General features: G+C 40.3%; 1 protein-coding gene across 2 annotated transcripts; it reads left to right on the top strand.

Annotated features, from left to right (window-relative positions):
- Positions 1-1,680: 1,680 nt before the first annotated feature.
- Positions 1,681-20,521, top strand: LOC140074306 (uncharacterized). Of its 2 annotated transcripts, none has more exons than XM_072119428.1 (15): positions 1,681-2,209; positions 4,401-4,529; positions 5,253-5,471; positions 5,590-5,680; positions 5,785-5,861; positions 6,698-6,808; positions 10,736-10,795; positions 12,795-12,951; positions 14,195-14,393; positions 15,182-15,260; positions 16,749-16,838; positions 16,946-17,018; positions 17,105-17,172; positions 18,126-18,253; positions 19,587-20,521. In XM_072119428.1, the coding sequence occupies exons 2-15, from the start codon at positions 4,404-4,406 to the stop codon at positions 19,705-19,707; spliced, it is 1,599 nt and encodes a 532-aa protein (XP_071975529.1). In that variant the 5' UTR covers positions 1,681-2,209; positions 4,401-4,403; the 3' UTR covers positions 19,708-20,521. The 2 variants fall into 2 exon arrangements, with proteins under 2 accessions (XP_071975529.1, XP_071975528.1); XM_072119427.1 differs by lacking the exon at positions 1,681-2,209 and adding an exon at positions 2,806-2,899.
- Positions 20,522-21,358: the final 837 nt, after the last annotated feature.

Raw genomic sequence — 21,358 nt, 5'->3', positions numbered from 1 at the left:
CATTGTACTTAGGCAACCTGTCATTAGCTGTGAAATCCCTGAGGTATGTATGCATAACTCATTTCTAATGAATATTTAATCATCAGCTTTAATACTTTTCAAGAGATGATATTAAGGTAAGGATTATAAGATCTGTCTGTAGAAAGTAAATGGGACTTTTAAATTGAACTTAAAAAAGAATTAGGATTGAAGTCTGAAACTTTTTCTAAAAGTCCGGATTTATCTAAAAGAAATATTTTAGGCCTTACATAAGAAAGTTGGTTGGCGCTGGTATCACACTATTTTTTTTAAACTTTTCCTGCTTTTAGAAATTAATGCCTAAAAAATAAAACAGCTTAGGCTACATTCACATCTTGTTTTTTACCTCTGTTGTAAGGATGCAGCAGGAGGACACAGTGGGATATGTCATCACATTTAGCCCCTGCTTAAAGCAGGCTAATGTCAGCAGAAGGCAGTGACTTAAGGCTGCTGTTGTCATATATAGATGGTTACCAAAGGCACACCCAAAGTCTACATTTAGCAGGGGATGGATGACGTACGGTGGCACCTGTCTCCCTTTGTTTACTATGCTTTTTCATCCTTTGTCCTGCTCTATGACAACTTGTCCAGACCAGACATAGGCCAAAAGGATACACTTTTGACGCCTGTCTGAAAGTATGTGTCTATGAATAGATTAAAGGGAACCTGTCACCACATTTTTCCCAAATACAGCTTGTGACAGGTTCCCGTAGAGCCCTATTGAATAAATGACACCTTTTTTGTAGCTAAAATTGTTTCCTTCATATCACCATAAAAATCTACTTTGTAATGTTGCGTACACTCTAGCAGAAGTTGAGGGTGGCATGGCCTTCTATGGCTGAATCCAGCTGTTCCTCCCCATGCCTTTTTATCTTCAGCAATTAATGTCATGTGACCAGGGTGACATCAGCTAAGGTCCCTTTGCCTCCTAACATTTACAAACTGTACCACATGTATATATGTGATCACATGAAATCTAAGAATGCATCCATGGACTTTTCTCAATCCTCCAGGGAGGCATCCAGGGAAGCATGATTTCATTGGGTTACATACATGCATGTGGTGCAGTTTGCAAATGTTAGGAGGCAAAATGACCTTAGATGATGTCACCCTGATATTAATTGCTGATGCTAAGAACGCATGGGGAGAAGCTGCTGGATTCAGCCCCTGGAGGCCTCTCTTGACTTCTGCTAGATCTAAATGTTTTTTGCTCAAAATTACTGATGCTCAAAAAAATGACAAAAAAACTGTAGCTTAGTTATATCTTTCTAGTCTAACTTTTCACCTTCTATTAGTTGGCTAAGCTTTATACCACTTAATGGAACAATATTTGCCAAATTTTGTGGCGCACGATCACGCAACATAGATCACGACTACTTTAATCAATACAGCAGTAAGCCACAGTCAACAATGTACCAAAAATGAATTTCAAAAAGGAAACATCTCTATTCTCCTTCAACCAAGAATCCAAATGATGAAAGTTTTAAAACTTTTCACATAATCTCTAAAATCTATAATGGTACTATGTAATGCAATATTATATTTGTAAATGCCCCCTATGATATGTAAAGTGCTGTGGAATTTGATGGCGCTATATAAAAAGACCCAAGACACACAAAACACATAATACTAAAAAAGACCCACTCAAACGGTAGCAATCAAAGCTTAGTGATCATTCAGACTAGTCACAATAGTTGATCAGTAACTATGTCTTGATCACTAAAATTGCCATAGAAACGTATATATCTACCAGGATACACATGCGAGCTTACCATTCAGATGTACAGTATGTATAACTTACAGTAGGTCATCCAGTGGTGCTGGATGTATTTGTGAGTGCGGTGGTTATCCAGAGGAGAATTCCATCCAGGCTGATGCGCCCCGACTGTTGTAACCATGAATAGGACAAAAGTGTGTGGATGTGACAGTCAACAATGACAACTTTCTTCGTTGGGTTCTGATAGCACAGTTTCATTTTATTTACAACCTCATACCCATCAAGGACTTTGCTGAACACCACATGATTTCCATCCAGCCATTCAGTTTTAGAAGTGCAATCAAAGCACTGGAAAACATTTGTCTTGGGTTTGGCGTTTGACATATAAAAGATGCCAGGTCCTGTGTTCTTCAAGATGAAGTTCTCAGTGGGAAAGTTGGCTCCATAGATGGACATTCCACCAGTTCTATTGTGGTAAGTGAAGTCTTCACCCCACTATTTGAAGTTCTAGATGATTCCTTGGAAGCAGGATCCCTTGTTGCCATATCATTTCTCTCCAGTGCACAGATGAACAATGTTGTCTACAGTCTTCAGGACTACATCTGGTCTTATCTCCATTACAATGTGCTATAAACAGTGACATTGTAGAAAATGTTAACCAAACATCCAGAGTGTTGCCAGTGACTTCTGGTACAAGAGAACCACCAAAAAAGTTATGCTTTGCTTTCAAAATAGCTTTGAGGCAAAGTTTTCCTCACCCTACCCATGAAAACGTACTCCCCAGAGGAGCATGCATGGCCGTTACATGTACACCTACAGAGTGGCTGCTATTTGTAAACTTCCCATAGAATATTTTGTTCCCTGACTTGACATAAATAGGGGCAGATACATTTCTGTATGTGAGGGCACCCTTCCTGGCTACGCTGCATCCATGCCGCTTTTGACCAAATCATTTGTTGTACAACCTATAAATATTCACCAGTTTAGCTTTCCACAAGGCTATTCTTGTCCAAATTTTTGCTAATCTAGTGGATGTTTGAAGTGACAGATCAAAGTCTGAGGACATAACTGTTAAATATTGATAGGAAGTACTTATGTGTCACAGTATCAGTCTACAGGCTGCTGAAATAACACCACACTACAGGTGTTTCCTCAAGAAATTGTGTGAGTATCTACCTGATAATTACTTTATAACCGGTACGGTATGTTTCCACTGATGGGAGTATAGGCTACAATTCAGACCTGGACGAAACAGGAATTGTAGCTTGTATCTTTTGAAAAGTTTCTTCTGCCATATAATGATGTGTCATGTGTATTATCAGCCTGCAATTCTTATACTATTGTTGGGATCACATTGCTACACAGGTTTATTCCTCTGTGTATTTGTGTTTAATATCTGATGTACTAGAAGAGTACTGTACAGGACAATTGTAATGGAGACTACATGGATCCTACACTGCTCAGGGTTGTGTCAGATTTTCTTCAGCGTTTTAGTTTTTTATGCATGATGTTGATCAGTTTTCAATGTGTTTTTCTGGTGTGTCAAAACCAAAATGTTATGAATGCGGTATATGCACATAATAATGGCGTTGTGTCTGAGCGCCATGTATTTTTGTTGTGTTGCCATTGAATTGAATGGTAAAACTTTCCCTTAACAAAAGTTAAAACAGGTTAAAATGACACTGAATATAATGGGTCAATGTCCTCTACTTGTGGAGGACCTGTGCATGAAAAAATTCTTGTGTGGAAGGGTCAAGGTGTCCTAAAGTAGAACTTAAATGAATATTCAGGAAAGAGAGTGGGTGACTCATAAATACAGACTCCGGTAATACCGTAAGTTTCCTTTCACTACAATTTACAACATGTTTCCAAAGGGCCATAAAAAAATTGTCCTCTCCACACATGTGTTTTACACTGCTGACACCCGCCGTTAGTAAACACAATCAGTGGTGTCAGCATTCAGGCGTGCTTATGAAGAGACAGGCGTGCTTATGAAGAGATAGGCGTGCTTATGAAGAGATAGGCGTGCTTATGATGCTGGCCATCTCACCCACAATGTTTTTATCAAATGGGCATCCACTTACTCACGATTTTGTTCACAGCCAAGGTTGAGTTGATGTATCACTTGCAGCCCCCAATGCAAGGAATCAGGGCAGTCCTGTCAGATGACTGGAAAATTCACAGGATAAACAAAAAAGGATTGGATTCCAGCACGCGTCATTCCATCTTTAAAAATGATACATTTTATTCCATAAAATTAAAAAAGCATGGTCATGTCTTGCATGATATCCAGAAACAGATCTAAGCGTTTTGGACCATTGGTATTTAGTCATTGGGGCATATTTATCATAAGCTGGCGCTCGTGTGCCAGCGTATGATAGCCCCGCCGCTGCATGTTTGCAGCCTCTTGATGTATCGGGGCAGCCGGCTGTGCAGCGTTTTTCCTACGCCGTATATGAAAAGTCGCCGGCAGCAGCGAGTGCGCCGCTGAGGGGACAGTAACGCCCCAGCCCATTCCTGGCCGGACGCGCCCCCCCCCCCCCTTCGCGCCCCTTTACGCCCCACACATGTTTTCACAGTGAGAGTAGGGTAGTTGTGCATAATGGTGTATACTCTCTAGGTTTTGAACCAATTATGGACATTTAGGAAAATACATCTTTTTCAGGAAATGGATAACGTGGAACTAAACGACCCTCCATACGGCCTAGAAAAAGAGTTCAATACACTACTCACTGCTGATGCCATCCACTTTCTCTCTCTGCTCACTTCTACATTCAATAATGATGTTGACAAGGTGAGAAATATCTAATCAAACTAATCTAATAAACTAATCAAAAATTGTATATATTGTAAGTATTCAAATATATAATTGGGACATTGCACATCATAATATATTGTTTTCCACATGCCATGTTGACGGTCTAGTAAGAGACGCACCCAGCTGCTGAAGTTCCTCATTTTAATATTGAGTCATATAGGGAGACTCATCATAAGTAGAATTTTCTAAATCTGCTTCCTGGAGCATATATTGGTGTAATTTGTGGTAAAGTTATCAAAGGTTTTGCTTCTGTGTCACTTTCTCTCAGCGTGATGTTTGTTTGTTTCACTCCAGTCCCTGGAAGTTTATTTTCAAAAGAGTTCACATTAGATGATGGGGAGATAAACTTTTAATATTTTTATTTACTTATTTATTTTAATTTATTTATTTATGTGTTGTATGATAATAAAAGGATTCCACTCCCTTTACTAGTGGAGCTAATTCACATAAAAACTTCCAGGGATAATATATTAGGAATGGGTGGAGGCTGAGAGCTTTCACTTTAGAAGTCACAATTTTTGGTCTCTATAGCAGCTCGGCAATGACATGTGAACCCTGGTGTTTTATAAAGCACAAAATACTGTATGTATGGAAGGGGGGTTGGGTTCACTATCATAGATGTTGAATCTAGAGCAGCAGCCTCAAATTAATGCGACAAATTCATTTTATGCATTGTAAATTTTTGGAACATGTTCACAGATTTTGTGGAATCGGACAGCAAGAAAAGTTAATCTTGACTTAACTAATAGTTATCCGGATTTTTCCCTGGCCACTGCACATATTCGAAATGACACAACTTGGAGAGTAGCACCTGTACCCCACAGACTTCAGAACAGACATGTGGATATAGGAGATACAGCACCATGCCAAACTGAGAGATTTCATCAAGCATTGGTGTCTTCTGCTCAAGGAATACAGGTAGAAAATATACTTCTTATATACATCAGGTATTGGCTTCCCTATAAACCACTTTGTACAGTGTGATAACTATATTGTAGTATTCATCTTCTCTAATAAGTCATTTTTGAGCACATAGGTGGATTTTGATGATGGGAACTGTCCAACATTCTACAATCAAATCAAAGGGATTTTCAATGTCTACCAAGTTGTTCATGAAAAAATACACGGTAATAAAGAGAAAATGTACAGCAAGTTGCTGGGGTGAAATGAATAAGAATGATATGCAGGATAACTCTTATACACTATGCCATGTTTTACTCATCATTTGCAGGTTTACCTCCAGTCTCTCAGGCACCCATATTAATGCTTAGACCGAGGGCATGGAATATGGTGGAGCACAATATGCTGGTAATATACCACAATCTTTGTTCTCAATATAAGCTCGGATGTTTTGTGAACTACAGTAGACCGTGGTGTGATGTTTCTGACTCTATTTCTTAATCACTGTGAATGCAAGTCGACACATCGCTTCTTAGCTGCAATGCATCCTGATGAACTAACAGATTACATATGTATGTGGATACTTATGCAATGTTTTCTTCAGGAACAATGCAAATTAAATATATATTGTATATAATTTTCAGTATTAGGCTGTTGGCACACGGCTGTAGACTGTCTGTGAAAAACAGACCCTCGTCTGGAACGATTTCATGTACTGACCACAAAGCAGAAGAGTAGACTTTAATGGACCAAACACAGTGCCAGGATGTGCCAGGATATGTACATCATAGTAATATATCATGCAAGGAGTCCCTGCTTCCCCACTGAACAGCAGCACCAAACTATTATAATGATTATAAATCAACGCTGTTAATTGTAGACTTTAAAGATGAGACTCTCATCAGCAAGGTGGCTCTGCGTTCTGCGGCACTTAAGATACTGCCAATTACAGACATAATTTAAAATGAAATCCGTTTCTGCAGCTTTGGCTCCCCATTGTATGTAATTGTGCTGATTTCCAATACTACAGCACAGAGAACTGCTTTTAAGATTCTAAATGCTAAGAAGCCATAGATAGAGGCATATACAGATCTTTTCTCCTGATCAGCATGATTTATCTTCCCAGATAACTGATAATTTTCAGCTATTTAGCATATGACATGTGTTTAGTGGCGAATGTACTGGTTACAGGTTCCTATTAACAATAAAAATGTGATAAATCTGGAAGTTAATTTTTATCACAGATAAACGGCAGAGAGATTCCAGGTCCTCTCTTTGATTTTGGTCTACTTATGTACCATATTGGAAGAAGACTTTATGAAAATGAATCTGGACCATTTTTCTATTTATCTAAGGTATGTTTAATTGTTACTTTTACTATCAATAAGGGCTTTTCTGAGACTTAGGACCACTACTAGTTTGTTGTTTGTTTTGTGGCCCAATTTTGTGGCATCATCACCAGAAAATCAACTTTAAAGTGAGGTGTTAATTGATTGTATAAAGTCGGGGAGAGTTTAACAATGAAGTCAAGCTCTCCCTGCCTCTAAATGCCTCATCATGTGATTGACATCATGTGCAGGACTCAGGAGCAGATTAAGGTGCCATGGCCCCTGGGCTGTATGAATATTATAGCCCCCTAGTTAAGAATTCACTTCCTATATATGGTACTCAAATCCATGGAGAATGGATAATGCATCACTTATGTCTATTTTCAGTCTGAAGTTTCAGGACCTTTAGAGGGCATGTATTGAGAGTGTGGACAGATGTACAAGGATCTTATGAATGAAGGTCCTTCTCAGTATGAAATTTGGTGGGTAGGTTGGGTGGCCATTGGCCCCCTAGAAGGCTTAGGGCCCCTGGCTACTGCTTAAACCGCCTATATTATAACCCACTAATGGCTGGATTTTAAAAGATATGGTCAATGATGTCCCTGGGTGCAGGACCATCAATTACAGTGGAGGTGGCGTTCTAAGGCAGGGGGAGATTGACTTCAGTGTTAATTGGGCCAATTTCTGATGACAGGTTCCCTTTAACCTCTTAACGCTCAGCGTCCGATATATCGGACGCTGAGCTCAATGACTTAGCGCTCAGCGTCCGATATATCGGACGCTGAGCCCATGCCGGTTCAGCTCAAGATCTGAGCCGAACCGGCATCGGGAAACACGGGGTGCCGGCTGTGACTGATAGCCGGCACCCCAGTGTAACACCCGCGATCGGAGTTGACTCCGATCGCGGGTGCTCAACCCGTTAACTGCCGCGGTCAGCGCGACCGCGGCATCTAACATGCCTCTGGGGGTTCTTTCCCCCACGATCGGCCCCCCCGAACTGTTTTCGGGGGGCGCCGATCGTTGCTATAGCAACTCTGGGGTCCGATCTGGACCCCAGAGTTACCTGCAAGAATTGCCGGTAAGATGGCGTCTGTGACGTCATCTTACTGGCACAGTGCCAGCCTATGCAAGTGTATAGGCTGACACTGATAATACTCTGCAATACATCAGTATTGCAGAATATTATCATGAACAAGCAATCAGATGATTGCTTGTTCATTTCCCATGGTATAAAAGTGAAAAAGTAAAAAAAAAAATGTTATTCAATAAAAAAATAAAGTAATAAATCACAAAAAATGCCCAAAACCCCCAAAACATATAAAGAGACATATAACTAAAAAAAAAGTCTAAATCATAACACAAACCCCACATATATAGTATCACCGCGTCCGTAACAACCCGTAGAATAAAAGTAAATCATTATTGAACCCCCACGATAAACGCCGTAAAAAAAAACTGCTATAAACCTTCCAAAAATTATGATTTTTAGCTATTCAATCCCACAAAAAATGCTATAAAATGTGATCAAAAAACCATGTGTACTCCGACATGATACTGGTGCAAAGTACAACATGTCCCGCAAAAAACAAGCCATCAACCAGCTCCGTAGCCAAAAAAGTAACAATGTTATGCCACTTGGAAGACGGCAATACATAAATGATAGATTTTTCCCCACATTAGGGTTTTGTTTGACAAATTTAGTAAAACGTAAGAAAATATATTCAAGTCTGGTATCCCCGTAATCGTATCGACCCATAGAATAAAGATAACATGATTATTAGTCTATACGGTGAACACCAAAAAAAAAAGAGTAAAAAATCCAGTACAGAATTGATGCTTTTCTACTCCTGCCCTCAAAAAAAGTTCCTAAATTTTCAACAATAGGTGATACCAACCCCAAAATGGTAACAATGGAAAAAGCATCTCATCGCGCAAAAAAAATGGCATCACATGGCCCCAATAACGAAAAAGCGAAAATTTTATAGCCTTCAAAAGGGGCCAATGAGGAAACTAAAATCCTGGCAGCTGCAGGGCTCTCCTTCCCTTCTGCACCTCGCTGTGCGCCCATAAAACAAGTAATGGCCACATGTGGGGGGTCTTTGTACTCAGGAGAAATTGCAGAACAAATTGTATGGTGGGTTTTCTCTTTTTATATTTTGGAAATGTGTAAATTTTAGTGCTAAATGAACGTATAAGGGAACAATTTGACCATTCTAAATTTCACCTCCATTTTGATTCAATTACTATGAAGATCTCAAGGGGTTAACAATCTTCGTAAAAGCGGTTTCTGATAGCTTGAGGGGTGCAGATCTGAAAATGGGTTGGTTATATAGGGGGTTTTGATGCTAAATATGTAAAATTTCATTCAAAACTGTATTTATCCCCAAAATAGTGAATTCTGAAAATCCGGAAAAGCGCTATTCGATTTGTAAGCCGCGTGACATCAAAATAAATTATCCAGACATTTCAGAAATTATGAAAATGTAAAGTAGACAAATGGGAAATGTTATTCAGCAACTTATTTAGGTGGTAAATCTATCTGCCTGAAAACACAATGATTTTGAATTTCGAAAATGGCAAATTTTTCAAAAAATTTATCATATTTTCTTTTTTTTTTGTAAATAAATGCAAAACTTATCAGCCAAAATTTACCACTAAAATGAAGTACAACATGTGGGGAAAAAACAATCTCAGAATCGTTTTGATAAGTAACAGTGTTCAAAAGTTATAACCATATAAAGCGACGCAGATCAGAATCCAAAAAATCGGGCTGAGCCTTAAAGAGAACCCGTCAGGCAAAATAACCCCCCTAAACTAAATATATTTTCATAAACTGCCATTAGAGAGCATTGCCTCTATCCCTTTATTGTCCCTCTACATGCCTGTAAACCTAAGCAATGAGGTCCTAAAGCTGTATGCAAATGACCTGTGAAATGTCCAATGAGTCATTAGCATATTCAAGCTGTCCGGCATATTCATGAGTGGGAGGCACAGCCACACCCCCAGTGCATGACTGACAGCCTGTATAATGGAGTGAGGCTGTATAATGATGTGCTTCCTGGTGCTGGTGGCCACGCCCCCTGCAGCCTGTGTGGGCATGTGTGTGTGTATAGGAGAGATACAACAGCTCCAGGCTGCAGCCATGTTACAGCAGAACATGTCAGATTCATGTGTAGCTGATGTCTGTGTCTCTCACCTGTATATTAGGAGGATGCAGCATGTCAGCAGATGCAGCACACACACTAGCCATGCTTTACTATACATTACACACAGACATGAGCAGGGGGAGGAGTAACAGGGGTGACATCACTGCCTCTGACCATGTGACCAGCCTCATTTACATGATAAAAAATAGATGATTTTACAATGAATAATGTATGAAATAACTAGATAAAGGCTGGGATGGAATCCGTGTGAGCTGCTCCAACAGGTAGTAGTGACAAGACCAGTGACACAGACCTGATGACAGGTGTCCTTTAAGCTACAAAATGGCTGCGTCCTTAAGGGGTTAAATTAGTGGACCTGATCTATATCATGCCCAGCCACAATAATATGTAAAATTAGGTTTACTATTAACATTTTTGCACCACTGTACCATTGTACAACTAGTTGTGTCCCAAGTAAGTGTATACATTAAACTAAACATGTATACATTAATGTTAGCTGAGCCTTCTGGTTACAGTAGTACTGTCATACCTCTTAAGCATAAAAGGCATGATGAATCTCCCTAATAACAGATGTGCCATATTATAAAATCTCTAATTGTTTGGTGTATAGACAGCTGTACAGCAGCTAGATCCCTAAACATTATGTGTTCTCTTATTCTCTGATGATGTGAAATCATTGCTATAGTTGTGTTTCGTGAATAACAATAGGCTGAGCAAACTTTGGAAATTTGAACCAATATTTATTGGACATAGTATTTCTGATAAATAGAAACATATTTTCTTGCAGGTAGAAAGCTTCATAGAGGCCAGACTGTGGAATCAGATATTTATCTGGACAGAAGAAAAGGTGATGTGGTCCAGTCTTTAAGGATCGTGTTATGTTCAAATTCTCTTGATACAGAAACATGTAAATGGGTTGTTCGGGATGGGGGCTTTTTTATATTGGCTCTAATCCCTCCAGCGCTCCGGGCCAGTACAGTACCAGCCATCACCACTGGTTTCCGTTTCCATACAGAGACTCAGCGGTGGCGTCACATCGACGTGCAACCATTATAGCCTTATACAGGTCGCAGCCAGAGGCTGTGGTGGATGTATGTTTTTACTGCTGAGCCTCTGTATACAGCGGTGACGAGAGGTGCCACAACGGACCAGAACACAGGAGAGAGGTGAGATTAGGTTCTTTGTTCTAAAATTAGTTTCTATTGAGTTTGTATGCATAATATTGGCAAAGGAAAATCAGCCCACTACTCGTTGGTGGGGTCTCTGCTTACAGAAAGAGGACCCATCTCTATTTAGTTAAAGGAGGACAACAAAGCACTCATTAACACCTTCCACAATGATGCAACTTATTTTACATTGGATTGCCCAGTTTATTAATAGACTTTCCATAGGATTGGTAATATCCATGGTAATATTCCATGAATATGTAATTAGTGGAGATGCAAAAAGATAGAGTTGAGAAACAAAACTAGAAGAAGAGAACAAATCTACTCCTAGATAGTGGGGTCATCGGAGACACTTGGGTCATTAACTTGGAGGCAGTAAAACTTTCACACTGTGTAAGCAAAAAAAAAAAACCTCATCCAAGAAAAACCATTTTACCGGAATATCCAAGCCTTATCCAAGAAGACCCATTTTACCGGAATATCCAAGCCTATTTCAAGAAGGCTTATTTAAGGGAATATGTCATTAGAAAACCTATTTTAGAGTAAACATGCTGTGTATCGGGAGTATCAGCTTGTGTGTTCAGAGTGAGCACTGAAAGATAGTAATTTTAATAGTAAGAAAAATCCTGCTATTAAAGGGGTTTTCTGAGACTTTACAAAAAAACAAAGGTGTCCGGGAGGGGGCTGCTTAAAAAAATAAACATGTACTTACCTCCCGTAACCCTGCATTCAGCTTCCTGCCGGACTTGACACCCATCTGTCCAGCATATACAATACTGTGAATAGGAACAGGTGGGCGCAGCCGGAGGCTGAATGCATCGCTGCTTCCACGGCCATGTTTGTTTACATGGGGAACGGACCAGAGCAATAGCAGCGCGAGACACCCAGAGGGCCCCGGTAGGTAAGTACATGTTTATTTTTTTAAGCAGCCCCCTTCCGGCCACCTCTGTTTTTTTTATAGTCTCGGACAAATCCCTTAATAATATGAGGTTAATCTATCATCGGAATCCAGCATGATAAACCAGGGACACTTACTCATAGATCCAGGCACCGTGACAGTTCTAATATTCTGTGCCATTTGTTATCCATGCCTTAATTCTTTGAGTGCTACCAAAGCCCTTCCGTTCAGAGGCTGTTACAGTATTCAAGGAGCACTTTCCCCCTCCCACTGTGTGCTGAAACCACTTCCTCTGCTGCAGTGAGATTACATCAGGCAGAGGGAGAAGCACTGAGGAAGCACTGAGGGGGGAGACAGTGTAACAGCCTGTGAATCTTCAGCACTGAGGGGCCCTGTTCACACCCCTCATTAGCATAATTGTAAAAGTTAATTTTAAAAGGAAGAAGGCCATGGATAACAAATGGCACAGAAAATTAGCACAGTCACGGTGCCTGGATCTACAAGCAAGTATTCCTGGTTTATTTAATTTTTATAGATTTACTTTAAACTTTGTCTGACAATCAGTTTCCTTTGAAGGGACATTTTCCATAATTTTTCTTGGTTAGGAACAATTCTCAATACATAAGTCTAAGAAAAGGGCTCCAGAATTATTTTGTGAAATAGTTACTAATATTTCCTACTGTGTCCCAAGGCATCTGACAGTACTTCTTGATGCCTATTATTTAGTATGTATTATGTGAGTACGCTGGCTATTGACTGTATGTTTTTCATTGACCACATAGTTGGGTCTCCCACTTGGAAGCATAAAAGCCACTGTGCTGATAGAGAGTGTGCTGGCATCATTTGAGATGGAAGAAATCCTCTATGAACTGAAGGAACACTCAGCTGGTTTGAACTGTGGCATTTGGGATTACTCTGCCTCATTTGTCAACAAGTTTGGTAAATTTACATTCAATACCTTCATTAAAGCCAAAGAGAGCGAAAAATTACCATAGTCTAATGGTGTGTAATTTCTGTAATCTTCCTTGCTTTGTTCTTTTAACATGGAGTAATAGCAAGAAATGAGGGAAGTTAACGTTTTCATATCATATATATCAGAAAGAAATTGCCCATTACTCATCTACTGTCTGGGCACAAACACATTAAATGGTTCCTCCTCTATTACCAGCTTTACAATTTAGCTATAACACAGGCTAAAAATTTTCATGACTTTACCATAAAAATCAATCATGATAAACCAAGGAAACGTACTCATAGATCCAGGTACTGTGACTGTGGTAGTTTTTATATTTGTTACCCATGTTTGCCTCCTTTCTCCTAAAATCAGCTTTTAAAATTATGCTAATGAGGCTGGGGGGCTACCCTAGCCCCCCTGCTTCTTCAGCACTTGTGCAGCGAGAAGTATAACAGCCTGTAAAGCCAGATCCCAGTGGCACTAGGGTAGCCCTTTGGGTTTACTAGCATAATTTTAAAAGTTGCTTTTAGACGGAAGGAGGCATTGGATAACATGTTACAGTGTCTGGATCTATGTGTAAGTGTCCCTAGTTTATCATGCTTGATTTTTATAATAGTTTTCCTTTAAATAGTTAGCATTGGTATCATTGGAAGCAATGATTAACATTTAAAAACATAGCTTAAAAATAGTCCACAAGTATTATAGAAATATACCAATATATAAAAAAAATATTTGTTAAATGGCATAATCCTCCATAGCATGAAAGCTGCTATGTTAAATGGTTGTTGGACCAAATTGATATCTACCTTCCCATAACTGTCCATAGATTCCTCGTTCATATGTTTGTCTGAATGAAGGTTTAAAGGAGATCTCCCGAGGTTGAAAAACCTCATACCATAGCACGGCAGACACACGGCAGCGTGCGGGGAGAAGAAGGAGGAGGTGAGCGCTGCTCACCCCCGCCCCTCTCCATAGGAATATATGGTGCACGGTGCCGTATTCCGTTGAAAGATAGGACATGTCCTATCTTTCTAGGGCTACGGAGCCGCATGTGTGCAGCACCCTGCCGCTCCGTTTGGGTGCCGTGCGCCCATTGCTGTCTATGGGGGACGTATTTGAAATTCGTCTGAATGTAGCCTTATATAATTAAGCAATATCTTTCATTGTGAGATACATCACTGTTAAGAACTTGCTGCTTTTTTTGTAATTTTTTAAAAAATATTTTAGGCCATCGTCCAGAATTTTTGTTACCAGATCGCAGCAAGTATGTGAATATGGAAAAACATTTTTTAAAAAGTTACATGGATTTACTGGTGCAAACATGCCATCGAAGAGAAGCCTTAGCTACAGGGGGCATGGCTGCCCTCCTTCTTCCGAAAGATAAGAACAGCACCGAGTATGAAAGTGTTATTGCAGCTGTTACTAGGTGGGTTGATAAAATATGTGCCACACTGTATAAAACATAATGGGGGACATTTACTTAAAGTGTCGGTGTCTGCATTGGCTTTGTTACCGACCTGCTCTCGGAAAGAAGACACACATTTAATATTGTGGAGCTGTGCAGAGACATTTCTGTCCCCGAGACCATTTTCTGTCCCTGGGACCAAAATCTGTCCCGAGCGCCAGAAATGTGTCCAACAGTCCCTGCTAGACCAGTTTTCTTTTGGTCTACTTTCCGCCAGTTTACAGCGCCCAAAAAGGGCTGTGACACATATAAATTGTGTCTGAGTTTCCACTCCGCCAAAGCCACGCCCCTTTTCGGAGAAGAGTCGGAGCAGGCGGAAAAAGTCATTTTTTCTGTCCCTGACAGCTAATAAATAGATAGGAGAGCAGAAGATGCGGTGAAAGCGCCACAAAACTGGAGGAAACACCATAGTAAATGTCCCCCAATGTTCTTGAAGAAATTCCAGACAATATATATGATTTTTTATTTCAGAAAAAAAATGAGTTTGGTTCCTGTCTGTTAGTATATTCCAACGTGGCAGAGCTGCAGAGTGCCCACACATTTCAGCTTATCTTCCACTTCATATTAGCGGGTAGATAATCCTTGGTTTTTAACATTTTTTTGTTGATCAAATACCAGTCACATCGATCCTCACTATGTTGACATAGTACTCTGCAGCGTAGACCAATGTCTGTAACGATAATTATTTTATCTCATCTCTATATCCCAGGTAAGAAGATTTTATTTCAGTTATATTTTTGGAATTTTAGGTTAAAACTGTTTGAAATAAATGCTGGAGTCGATGGATTTATGGTATATGACGTTGATCTGGTTGCACCAATGCAAAAGGTAATTGAAGATTAAATAATGTATCAGATGATGTGACAAAGGACATCTACCACCAGTATGAAAGATTGTATGTAAATGAGCCTGAGGGGCTCCAGGCTCCAATAACACCTATAGAGCCTGGAGCCCCTCAGACTCATTTGCATATAGTCCTTCATCCTGGTGGTAAATGCCCTTTAATGGAATCTGCAACATATGGACAGAGTTATCCACACAACCTTCGGTACAGCAAATCACAATCCTGAATAGGTGTCTGCTGAGACTTCCAGTGTAGAGAGAGACAGGGGCCAAATAGCTGCCTACTGGTGAGGACAGCAAAGTACCAAGAATCATGGTACAGTCTCAGAATGGGGCCTGTCCATCTTGGCGACTAGGTCAGAGGCGGAGAGGAAGTATAGTACTGCTACTACACTCACGTGCAGTCAGAGCGTTAGGACCCCTCAGGGGCCCGCAACTTCCTCTCTTCCAAACAAGAGACTGCCAGGTCTGACGGAGGCCAGGAGACAGATCCAGGGCAACTGACAGAAGACTTGGGAGTTACTTCTATTCTCGTCACATCCAGTCAGGAGTTTCAGTGTCAGGCTCTACGCTAGCCTAAAAGCTTTTCAGGAGGAGGTGGTATGGTCCGGGATCGAGGGCAGCTGCACTAGGTGACGATCCATCAGGGTTCAGCAGAAGTGTGGTCCAAGGACTCACAGATAATGGTATCCTGTCTGGTCAGAACAGAGAAATCCATCACTGATCTTGAGGTTTGCCATGACCTCTGAGTGGACCAACGGTCCCATCTATGGGCAACCCTACACACTTTAAGGGAGTTGCTCAGCAACCAACCCCCGAGGAATATGCTGCCAGTCCATCGCGTGGATCCCGGGGACCAAACCCTAACCTGGCATTCAGCATATTGGGCCTCCTCAGAAGTGTGACAGCACAAGAGCCAGGAAATTGACAGAATGCTGAAGCTGGTGGTCATTCAGGCATAGAGCGTTTCCAAGCTGGCACATGGGGAAACACAAAAGTGCTATCCCTCAGTGCCCTCTAAAAGGGGAGAGTGTGATGAAAAGATAGAACTAAATGTAAGATGAATATGCAAGTTATGGATTTATAGTGTACCCCAGGAAGATACTGGGCACATTTCTGGGATGGAGACAACTGGGCGGACGCACACCTGGATCTCAATCTATCCTGAAGGCTTTGGATGAGGAGATTCACAGAACTCTCAATGGGAGGTCATAGGATTATGGTTTCTGTGCCATCAGACCCAACAAAATCCCCTGTATCCCGAACATTACCAACTTCCCCTGCTCCCATTGAGAGTTCCAAGTAATTTCTCCCATTTCCCAGTATACGGCATGGAATCTTAAATTTATAATTTGCAAAAAAAACAGTAGATTTTTGAATGTAGTGAGTAAAACATTGAAATACTTTCTTTTTATATATTGGAGATTAAGTAGATGATCAAATAGTTATTTACTCTGTAAACCTGTCCTCTAGCTTTTCCAGGAACATTCAAGTGGTCCAAACCAGCTAGATGTTATTCCATCTATGAAAATCTCCCAGTCTGACTTGCTTGTCATGCCTGCTGTAAGTATAGATGAGCTGTGTTATCCCATGTTCTTTATGCAACTTCTATGTTACAATCCTAATCCAAATATCACGCTTTCTCATCTCTATTACTGCTTTGTGTGCAGGGAGGTGTCACCCTGTTTGGCCTGAAGTATAATATTGCTGTTGGCATACTTTTCATTGATGCCTGGCTCAAAGGTAGTTTTTTTTCATAATCATGAACCTGCCTAAATCTCCAACCTAAAATATTGATGTCTTTTACAGTATAATATTGTCATTTTTAGGGGAAGGCCATTTCTATTATAGTGGGAAAGTGGAAGACTCCGCCACGGCTGAAATATCTCGATCTCAGGTGTGTAATACAGGTGCATATTTCATGCATGTCTTTTGCAGTCATGGCAGGTTCTCCTACTCAGGTCGCAGAACCAAGTGAGAATCTATGGAGAAGGTAAAAAGCTGTTTATTACCACTTCTGCCTTCTCATTTACTCACTACACAGTGCTGAATGAGCCCTCCGCAGTGACTGGAGGAGGTGGCGGCCGCGCTGATGAATTTGTAGACTTGGCATGTGAATACTGGGTAGCTTACAGTTAAACAGACTTGTTGGGTCTAATCAGACCCAGTAGAACTCTGATCACTACACCTGCCTCCACAGGGGGTTGTTTTCCCCTGTAGCTGGGGCTCTTATAAAGGTATTGGGGACATATAAAGTAATAAAACACCCACAAAATAAAATGCCCATTAATATTTCCCAATGATTGCAAAAACAATCCTTAAAAAAAGGATCACCATCGTCACCCTGTTTGATGAGAGTATAAATATTATATATCAAACGAGTCTCAAAATAGAGAATTTGTAAAAACCCTAACTAGGCTTATACAGGAGTCTATGGAGAAAAAACCCAAATCACACATTAGTATGAGCAAGGGGTAAGACTGTAAGTTTGTTAATGATAGTAAGAAGATACTGCTTACAGTACAGACAAATAAAGTGGCGCTCTTTCAATAGCAGATGGAAATATTTAAATATGCAAAAACAAATTCTAATCATCCCCCTTGAGAGATTACAAAAAGTAATTAAAACATTAGGTTTTTGCAGCATCTGAAAATGGACATGCTATTAAAAAAGAAATATGAATATCATGGCAGCTCAGAGAGAAAGCTATATCCTATGTGGCTGCTTTGCGTTTCCCTAACTTCATATGTGTAAGGTTGTAGAAAATATCCTCATCAGGTTTTTACCAGATAGGACATGCAGAGCCCAGCAGTGGTGATAGCTCATGCATTGTTTCCTCCTGGTCTCCAGGTCTGGCAGTGGATAAGACACCAGGTGAAATTAGAGGATGATGACAGAACGGTCACAAGGGGTCTGGTCCGTGCCCTAGTACAGCAAGTGGAGCGCCAGCTGGGGGATGAGTCACAGTCCGCTGATCTGTAAGTAAATATAACTGGATACAAGCTGTGATCAGTTTGCAGAAAATAGAACTGTCTTACTTTATCTCTTATTTCTGGAAATTATATGCATGTCTGGAAAGAGAAACTTGTGATATACCAATACACAAATTCTTACAAAATCAGTTATTTCCTCAATAGCATTGCCATATACTGACCCTGGTTGCACAGGTGCCAGAGGTGGCACTCTGAGCCCTCACTATGGGCACCTGCGCCATCACCCCAGTACAGTGTTCACCAGACAGGACTCAAGGCCTCTTGCAATCCCAGGCCACCAAGGACCCTGGAAGGAAGCTACAATGATAATCCAAACACCTTCTTTCTACTGTATTGGTGTCCTCAGGTGCCTATACAATTTAAACATGTGACAGAGCAGGGAGTAATAAGTTACTGCTTAAATTGTCACATCGGCACTTTGCGAAAAATATGTGGATTTTGGTTGTAGTTTGGGCTCTCGGCGTCTAAAAGGTTTGCCATCACTGGTCTAGGGTTTAAACACCCTGAATCCCAATTGCGTCTGTGTAATGTTGGCTATTCACTCAATAGTTATGTAAATAAAGGATACAAATCAAAGAAGGGCTTTATTCTACAGCTTATAAATCTTCCATGGCAGAGGAGAAATTTTGATGTTTCTCCTGATGGAGACTAGATGTGGAGGAACTAGATGGAGACGCCTAGGAACAAATACATTGTGGGAGATTTATCAGTGCTAATATGCCAGTTTCTGTAGAAGTATTGTGGTGACTACGGCATGTGGGCGTGTAGGGAGTGTGAAGGGGCGAGGCCGCTGGCGGAGTAGGCTGGTATTGGGCGTTACTGCCCCGTGCCTGCACACTTCCTGCAAACATTAAATCGCTGAAGGTTTCCAAATTTTTACTCAAAATTACTTCATCTGACTTGGTGTAGTTTTGTCCACTTGCACGGCCGATAGATACATTATGAGGTATAAACCTCATGATATATCCACTGTAGCAGCAGGGGCCAGGGTTTTATCATATGCAGTCACACAGCATGATGAAAATGAAGTTAAAAGTATATTGGAATAAAATTAACCATTTCTTGGAAGTTCAGCTCTGTATCAAAATACCAGTTGATTTTAAAACCTGGATTTTGGGCTGCTACATGGAGATTATTGCAAATAGTCTGTGTCAAGAATATTTTTCCATGCTAGAAGATTAATAAAAGTAACATGAGGTTGGAAGCCCTATATGATAATAGGGAATTAAAAATATATATATTTTAAAACTTCTGAAATTGGCAGTTAAGGCATTAGTACAAGTGTAAAATAACTACAGTATGCTTTTTTTCCCCTCAGACAGGAGAGACTACATACAGCAGCTGAATTGTTTATGGAAATTGTTCTGAAAAGAGATTTCCCGGAATTCATCACCACCTACCTAAATCTTGATCATACATTCCTCCGCAGAAAGTTCTGAATAATGGATGGTGGCCTGGTGGGAGACCTGTCTCCATTGAGCCATAGCAGAATATAAGCATGATACTGACTCATAGTATACATATACTTCTCATTGATTCATTCAGTGCATGTGTCATGTAACATTCCAATACAATCTTGTAGGAATTATTCTGAAAGTCCTTAAGTGATTGACTTTTGTAATGTAAACATGTTCCAAGTTTTTTTTTTTTTTTAAATTGCAACAAGGAACAAGCTGCTCTAGGGCAGGAACGCATTGGCCGGCCAAATTATAAGCTGCAGTAGCGAGGGTTATAGCTGAAATTTCAATGTGAGTGCAGCACCAGAATTGCTAAGATTTAAATGCCACTCCATACCCCAGCCCCAAACCTTAAACTCTTTCCAATAAAACCCTTTAATCAGAGTGACCATTATGGTAATGTGGCCACATAAAAAAACATAACTTTGTATTGTTCAATAGTCACAGCAATACCTTAGACTTTTAGAATTAGCACCGATTGGTTCAACTCAATTGTTTTTTTTTATTTTTAAAAGGTTTTATTGCATTATATTTGGTACCTTATGTTTGACAACAAAAAGGAAATGACATAAGTATCTGCAGAGATATGAAGCTGATCTGCTGCCGGAAGAAGGGAATTCAGTATCTGTTGCTCCAATACAAAGCAAAGAGCCTCTCTGAAAACTGAGCAAGAAAGTCATGTTAGAAATAAAGGGCTTCAAGTATTACAAACCTGCCACCATGGAAAAATCCAGAGGTATCTAAACTGCAGTCACTTTGTTTAACCTGCATATCATTACCAAGGCCTTCTGCGGTTCATGTCTCCGAAAGACAATGGCAATCCACCAGCTATGGATCACATCCCCCGTGGAGATTTTTTTTTTCCTTTAAAACACAGACCAGGCAGAGTCCTTGACAACCTGCTCGGTTGGTGTCACAACACAGTGCATGATTTCTTTTGGTACTTGCAATACAGTTCTGACATGTTTGGCAAAAAAAAAAAATTGTTGGGTTGGGCCTAGATTTCGTTTCAAACCATAAAACTCAAGTTTCTGGCAAATAGGTTATTCTAAAAATGGTAAAAAAATCGTGTAAGCACAAATTAAGTATCCAGAGAATGTCACCATACTGTACTTTTCTGGAAGTCCTTAGATTCGCACTTTATTATATATGCCATATGTAGATCACACTTCCTATGAATCAGAAAACTGCATGTGGAGTATTTCAGATAACCTGGAAAGCCCAGGCCATGTCTTGTGCCAATAATAAAAAAAAATCCAGTGCTAAAACAGCAACATGACCCTGAGCAACGTCTGAGGTGACTGCAGAGCGTAGACTTTGCTGCAGGCCCCTCTGACATTGCAGGGAGTGCGCTGTCCAAGATCAGACATCTCTTATATAAGGGGGTGGGGGATGATACATAATATTTCTGCCACACACCTGCTCTGACCACTGTAACACCCTCTTACACAGCCCATAAATTATTCATTTAAAAACAGTATTTTTATTCATCTTTTATTCCCTCTTCAAATTTTAGCAGCAAAAGGTTAATTTTAAGAACTCTCCACCCATATCCTGTCATACATGGTATGGTTTTTTCCTGCAGCAGGATATACAACATTAAAAAGGAAAAAAAAAAAAAAGTAAAACAATC

Source organism: Engystomops pustulosus, chromosome 1 (assembly GCF_040894005.1).
Source record: "Engystomops pustulosus chromosome 1, aEngPut4.maternal, whole genome shotgun sequence".
NCBI classification, from domain to species: domain Eukaryota; kingdom Metazoa; phylum Chordata; class Amphibia; order Anura; family Leptodactylidae; genus Engystomops; species Engystomops pustulosus.
Note: the sequence above shows the minus strand (reverse complement) of the source record. Positions and strands in the feature narration are given on the sequence as shown.

Bases quoted from the DNA above. Each gene is read 5' to 3' on its own strand.
- LOC140074306 (XM_072119428.1), top strand. From the start codon at position 4,404: ATGGATAACGTGGAACTAAACGACCCTCCATACGGCCTAGAAAAAGAG. The intron at 5,472-5,589 runs GTAGAAAATATA...TTGAGCACATAG, and splicing joins CTTCTGCTCAAGGAATACAG to GTGGATTTTGATGATGGGAA. The intron at 14,394-15,181 runs GTGGGTTGATAA...TTGGAATTTTAG, and splicing joins GTTATTGCAGCTGTTACTAG to GTTAAAACTGTTTGAAATAA.